Source organism: Penaeus monodon, chromosome 12 (genome assembly GCF_015228065.2).
Source record: "Penaeus monodon isolate SGIC_2016 chromosome 12, NSTDA_Pmon_1, whole genome shotgun sequence".
Taxonomy (NCBI): domain Eukaryota; kingdom Metazoa; phylum Arthropoda; class Malacostraca; order Decapoda; family Penaeidae; genus Penaeus; species Penaeus monodon.
Genome location: NC_051397.1, coordinates 11,973,169 through 11,980,668, shown reverse-complemented (window position 1 = coordinate 11,980,668; position 7,500 = coordinate 11,973,169). Strand labels below are relative to the sequence as shown.

The following is a 7,500-nucleotide window of genomic DNA, read 5'->3' as shown; positions in this document are numbered from 1 at the left end:
GACGAACTGGAGGTGTAGGTAAAACAAACAAACGTAAAATTAAAAAGGAGTTAATAAAATATTCCCTTTGTTTATAGGAAGCTACATGGTATCTCATGGCTCTTCCGGATTAATCACCGGTTAAAAGAGCTAACCAGGAAAATACATAAATCCCCGAACACTTATCTCGTATAGAGCAATACAAAATAGGTATTCCCAGTCCTCTCGTCGTAATCAACTGGCGAGAGGCGGGAATTCGTGGGTCCTCATGTTCATATTTAAATATTATATTATTTTTTATTGTTATTAGTTTTTACCATATATACACACGGGGAGGTTCTTTGGTAATATTGATAGATGGCGCCAGTTCTCACAACGAAAACGACGCGAGGGGGATAACTAGTAATCACTGGCCCTCACGTTTGTTGTTTCCAAACCCCCTCCATTTCCTCGATTTTTAATTAAACCCCCTTTAATGTTCTACCGAAATATTTTAATCCCTTTGAGCATATGTTCTTTTCGTTTGCTTAATTTATTTTGATAAGTTTCAAATATTTTTTTTGACGTGGCGGTCACAATCGGCTCATTCAGTGGGAAGGGCGCCAAGATAGGACGCGCACACCCATAAGTTTTTATTCGATTGACCAATAGAATTCTCTATGCAAAGAGGTCATCCCAGATCAAAGGGCAAATTAATGATGTTTAAACGCGCGCGCGTCTGTATAACCGACCACTGCAGTAGTCAGAGCTTATTAGGTACCCATCAAAAAATGGGGGACTTGCCATAATTGTTGACTATAGTTGTTGACCACACCCAGCACATAGTCCTGATGATGAACTACGAGGACGCCGAGAAGGAAACAGCTTTCCCGCGGCCTCGCGAGTTCCTGCCGGAGCGCTGGCTTCGGGGGAGCAAGCTGGCCGCGTCCCACGCCTTCGCGCTCCTGCCCTTTGGCGTCGGGACCCGGATGTGCGTCGGCCGGCGCCTCGCGGAGCAGGAGATGTACGTCTTCCTGGCGAGGGTGAGCGCACGGGAGTTGCAGTGCAATAGGTTACGATCTTACCCAAGTAGATAATCCACACGTGTAGATTCTTAAATTTGTATGTATGTTTGCACGTCTTTGTGCACACACACACACGCACGCGCGCACACATACAACACACACACAACCACACACACACACAACAACACACACACACACCACACACACACACAACACACATATTTTTTAAAATATATATATTTTATATATATATAATAAAATATAATATATATAAATAATATATATATATATATATAATATATATATATTTATTAAATATATATATATAAAAAATTATAATAATATTATATATATTTGGTCATTGGGTATGAAAAATGGAGGCCATGCTAAATCAATTTTCCCCCGGTGCCCCCGGGGGGAGTGAGCGTAAAAATTCGCTGTCATTCCAATATGATAGAAAGGTAAAGTCTATGGAGCTAGTATGACCTAGTTGCCACTCCTTTTTGGGGTCGTGTGGCATGGGTTGGGTTTGCATGGCCTCCGTTTTATACCCGGAATGACCTAGGTTTGAGTCCGGGGCAGGGAGGGTTGTTATTTATCGATATCAAGCGGCATTGCATTATCCATCTTTCATAAAATATCCTCAGGAATCTGACTTTGGATTTGTTTGCTAAATCAATTTCCACCGAGTGCCCACGGGGTGAGCGTAAAAATTTGCTGCATTTCTCAAGTAGAGTAGACAGGTAATGTTATGGAGCGTTGACCTAGTTGAATCCTTTTAGTGGGGGCGTGTGGCGGTGGTTTAGCACTGGCCTCCATTTCTACCCCGGGAAGAAACCCAGGTTCGAGTCCTGGTCAGGGAGGGTTGTTTTTTACGTATCAATGCGGATTGCAAAATTTCCCCTTTTATAAAATTACCTCGGGCATTGCTTTGGATTTGTATTGCTAAAAACAAATTTTCCCCCGATGCCCCCGGGGGGTGGCGAAAACTTTGCTGTCATTACTCAAGTATGAGTGACAGGTAAGTTATGGAGTAGTATGATCCTAGTGCAACTCCCTTTTTGGGTGTGTGGGGAGGTTGGTTTAGCACTGCCCCCAGTTTCATCCGGGAAAGACCCCAGGTTTTGAGTCCTGGTCAGGGAGGGTTGTTATTTATCGAATCAAAGGGCATTGCATTATTCCCCCCCTTTTAAAAAATACCCGGACTTTGACTTAGGATTTGAATTTCTAAATCAATTTTTACCGAGTGCCCACGGGGGTGAGCGGGAAAAATTTGCTGTATTACTCAAGTATGAAGACAGGTAAAGTTATGGAGTAGTATGATCCTAGTTTACACTCCTTTTAGGGGTGTGTGCAGGTGGGTTTAGCCGGCCCCCCAGTTTATACCCCGGAAAAGACCTTTGGTTCGAGCCTGGTCAGGGAGGGTTTTTTTATTTATCGTATCAAGCGCATTGCATTATTCCACTTTCATAAAAATTACCTCAGGATCTGACTTAGGATTGTATTGCTAAATCAATTTCCCCGAGTGCCACGGGGAGTGAGCGTAAAAATTTTTTCTGTCATACTCAAGTAAAGAGTAGGGAAAGGGAATGTTATGGGTAGTAGATCCTAGTTGCACATCCTTTTATGGGGGCGTGGGCATGGTTTTGGGTTTTGCACTGGCCCCAGTTTTTATAACCCCCGGGTATTTGGGGCCTTTAAGGGGTTTGGGAGCCCTTTTCAGGGAGGGTTTTTTATTTTTGGGATATCAATGGGGCCCCATTGCATTTTTCCCTTTTTAATTTTTAAATTAAATTAAAAATTTAAAATTATATATTATATATATATTTTTAAAATTTTTAAAATAGTGCCCGGGGTTGTTGTGTGTGGGGGCATATGTAATGGTTTTTGAAATTGTTTATTTTTTAATATACAAAATTTTGTTATATGTGTTATATATGGTATATACAAAAATTGCATTTACTTGTGTGTTTTGTGTTTTGGTGTGTTTTGGGGTTTTTTGTGTGTGGTGTGGGGTGTGGTGTTTTGTGTGGGGTTGTTTTGGGTGTGTGTGTTTTTGTGTGTTTTTTGGGGTTTTGTGTGTGGGGTGTGTGTTTTGTTTTTGTATTTACACACAACCCTCCAATCCGATATTTTTGACAACCAACACCACACACCTTTTAAGTTCATCGTCTAAAAAAGCACTTCATCCCCGCCCCCAGGGGACCAAACCCCCTTTCTCTCTCCCCCAACCAACGCGGGTTTGATGCGGGAGATTTTAATGGGGAATTTAAACAACACGGTAAATTGGACAGAAAAGATGCAGCTTCCTTGAAAGCCCACTCAGCCCCTTGAGGTTTTCATTCAGGGGGGAAGCGACCCCCCATGGGGGGGAAGGAAGGCACAACGAAGAGGACAAACGAATAGGAGAGAAGGCACAACGAATTCCTACTATTATAAATAATAGTAGGAATAATAAAAGAGTAATAGTTATAAAATGTGTATAAAACATAAGAATCGGTATGTTCACGTTAATGTCATCTGTCTCATGATTATTATGCATGAACGTGAACATATCGAGGTTAGGGTTATAGATGGGGTTTTTAGACCCAAACAAAAATTTTTTTTAAAAAAAGAAATTTACACCCAAATTTGGTCTAAAAATTCCCTTTTGTGAAAACCCTTTTCCTTTAGTCAGTGTTTAAAAACCCAAAAGCTCTACTACAAACTATTAATATTGTAAAAATATTACCACTACTTTTTTTTTTTTGTTTTCGTTTGGCCGCGTCGTTATTTTCTTTGTTTTTAGAATGGGGATACCTAGCAACGTCTCGCACAGGATCAAACGTCGGCGCGGTCTGCTCTAGTTTCCCGCCTTTATGTAAAACGAAGTCTGACATAAATGATTTATAAAGGAACAGCAAAGGATAAATGCCAATCCTGTAAAGTTAGGAGAAAAACCGTCCGGGTTTAAAAAATATTTTACGGAATAAAGTTTTTTCCCAATCGGCATTATTGCTTTTTGGGAATCAAAGTACCCTTTTTAAATTGAAAACCGGGCATGACCGGGAGATTAATTCGAACGTCCCACTCGTCCCTTAAAAAAAAATTAATTAACCCAACTTTTTTTTTTTTCGAAAAATTTTTTAAGGACAAAAAGTAAAAAAAAGAAAAAATGAAAAATTTCATGTTTTTTCAGAACCCACAGTTTCATTTGGGGCACCCTTTTTTTTAAAAACTTTTTTACAGCTATATTGTCGAGTGAATAGGGTAGTGGACCGCCTGTTTTCCCGGCCCCCCCCAGGTCCCCTCCCAATTTTCTTTCGTTTTCCCCCTTTTTCGAGATAAAAGGGCGGGGGTTCCCCTCGTTCCCCCGGAGGGGGGTCGCAGCCTCCTTACCCCCCCTTTAGGTTTTGGCCCAAAAACCCCGGGGTTTTTTTATCCCCCGGGGGGTTGAGGATCCCGGGTAAATTTGGTTTTAGGAAGCTGCGGGCAACGGAAAAAGGGGGAACCCAAAACCTGGACCCCGCTCACCTGCGCTGGCCTCTTTCCCCGCCCCTTATGTTTTTTTTGGCTTTGCTTTGGTTTTAAAATTTTTATTTTAGTATTTTTTTAATAAACTTTTTTAAACTTTCGTTTTTTAGACAAAACCTTGGGAAAAGAAAACCACCACACAGAAAATGTTTTTGCAAAAAAACTTTTAACCCTTTATTATTATTTCATTTAACTTTACTTTTTAATATTTTACTTTTAAATATTTTTTTTTTTTTAACATTTTTGACACTTTTTTATAAACCCGTACCCTTACCATGTTATAAGGGTTTTTTTTTTACTTTTTTTTTTTAGTTTTTTTAAAAGAACTTTTCCTCATTTTAAAAATTTTTAACTTTTTGAAGTTTTTTTTCCCCATTAAAATTAAAAGGGGAAAAAATTTTATTGTAAAAGAAAGTTTTTAAAAACCAAAACCAGTTTCGGGGGCCCCGGGGTTTTGAAAAGGGAAAAAAGGTCCCCCGGGGCCCTTCAAGAGGGCAGTTTGGGGGTTTCGATTTTCCCAGGCCAGTGCTGGACTGGGGTTTGGGGGTGCCCAAGATAGGTGGGTGCCCGGCAATAAGAGACAAGGGGGTTAAGTTTTATATGTGAGAAAAAAGGCGGTTTTTTTTTTAAATGTTTGTCTCGTGTTTTTACTGTTTTTTGTTTTGTTTTTGTCTTTTGTTTTTTTAGTGTTTGTTTTACTGTCCTTTTTTCCCGTTTTGTCCTTTTTTATTTTTGTTCTACAAAATAAATAGATAATTTTGGGAATACTTTTGATGAGCCCCCGACTTTTAGGGTAAGGGGAAAGGGGCTGAAAACCCAAAAACCAATTTTTTCCTATTCTAAAGCTAAAGGGCAAACAATCAAAAAAACCCCTTAAAGTATAGATGAAACATCTTACACCCCCTCCCCCGGGGATTTAACCACCCCCTACACCCACTTGGGGTCATTTGAACAACTACACTTCACACACATACTACGCAACCTCTTTTGCCCCTTTTCCCAAAATTCTTCTAACATTCCCACCCCTTTCTTGAAAAACCATACACCTTTCCCAAACGTCCCAATGGGTGGTGGCAGTGACCTCATTTACACCCTTTTAATGAGCCTGGGGGACGTTGTAATTAATGAACACAACAAATAGACCACCGTAAATCTGTAATAAAATTTTTTTTTTTCTACACCCCGCCCCACTTACGGGCCCTTGCAGGGCCTAGGATGTGGGGGGCCCAAAATTTATTTGTATAAGGCAGGTTTAAAAAAAATTTTACAAATTTTGTTTTTGTCCCATATTAAAGGTAAATTGATAATGTAAAGGTAGGATGATACAGTTAATAAATTTATGCCAAGAATGGTATTAATTATTGTTTTTTTAAGAATCCTGTTAATTTACATTGCTTGATTGTATGAAGAAGCCAGAGTGCATTAAAGAAAATGCACTCTGCTATTAAGAAAAAAGAGAAATATCATTCTTCCTTCCCTCTAATCGTATTTCCTTTCCTTTTCTACCTCATTAAGCCCATCCCCCCTCCTCTACCTTTCCCCTTCCTTCTGATTATCTCCCCCCTCTCCCACCCCCTTCCCTTTTTAAATTGCCGGGCCCCCCTTGCATCTGGACGAGTCCATTTGCCTCGTGGATCCGCATACTTGATGAAACTTACCGCTCTTTACAAATTTAAAAATCCCGTTTTTTTATATCATCATCATCAAATAAATTCCATCTCTCTTTTTGTATCTCTCCATTTTCTCTCTCTTTGTATGACATAGGCGAGAATATGTGGGTTTGAAGAAATTGGTAAAATCATATTCTTCCTGTTAGAATATAATTTTGTACAGGGAATGAAAACTTGTCTTTTCTTTTCCCCTTGTCAAAATTTTTTTGAACACGTCATTTGGTTTGCCTTTATTATTACTACCATCGTCATCACCAACGATTAAACATGTGCATTCTGTATAATATCCGAATAACTTTTTTGGGAAACAGAATAATTTTATCAAAGCCAAATTTTTTAATACCATTTTTTTTTTTTTTAAAATAAAAGGACCCAACCCCGACATACAGGGTTTTAAAGGGTTAGGAAATGTTTCATTAAAGGGCAAATTAAGGAAAACGTAAAAGGGCACATTCTGTTGGGTATGCGAATGACCTTTCTTTTTTTTTTTTTACATAAAATTTTGGGGGTCTAAAAAATAAATAAGAATGCTTTTATTGAACTTAAAAAGTTTTATCTCCCTAAAAAATTCATGGGGCATTTTTCTATACTACCAAAGGGGAACTATATAAACAGCAAACGGGGTTTTGCCCGAAGACAATTTTACAATAAAAGTATCAAAAGAAATAAAGTATTAATAAAGACCCCTAAAACATATCAGTATCAGCATAAAAAGGCAGTTTTAAATTTTTGGTGGGTTTTATGAAAGCTTTTTAAAAAGGCCCCTTGGGTCCTTTTTAGTCTAGCCCCCCAGGGGTATACCCTTACAGGGAAAATACTCCCAAGTTTTTTACTTTAAACCTTCTGCTGCTTTCGCGCCCCCCTTTTCCCTTTCCCCTTATTCCCCTTTCCCTTTTCCTTCCCCCCCTTTTTTTTTGAAACCCTCTTTGTGGATCTGCAGACCCCGATAAAACTTACCGAAAAAAAGGGGAAAGGGGAGGCCTTTAATAATTTTAAAAATTTATATATATTATATAATTATAAAATATAATATTTTTTTATAAATTTTTAAATATTTTTATATAAAAAATAAAATAATATAAAATTTTAAATTATAAAATATAAAAAATTAAAAAATAAAAATTTAAAAATAAAAATTTTTTTGGGTGGGTGTGTGATTTTTTTTTTTCATTTATTTATTTTCATTTATTATTTTGTATAAAGGGGCCAAACCAAGAAAAAAATATAATTTTTTCCTGTTTTCCCCGTGTTCCCCTTTAGCACCCGGTACCGCAGTGACCACGGCGGGCTCAGGGCCCTGAACCTACCGCTAAAAGAAGTGAAATTAGTTGGGT

General features: G+C 38.4%; 1 protein-coding gene across 1 annotated transcript in view; it reads left to right on the top strand.

Annotated features, from left to right (window-relative positions):
• LOC119579288 (probable cytochrome P450 49a1) overlaps positions 1–7,500 on the top strand; it is a 27,475-nt gene that overhangs the window by 17,237 nt on the left and 2,738 nt on the right. The window contains exon 10 of the mRNA XM_037927047.1: positions 798–1,001. Within this exon, the coding sequence (XP_037782975.1) occupies positions 798–1,001 (204 nt within the window). The remainder of the gene's footprint in view (positions 1–797; positions 1,002–7,500) is intronic.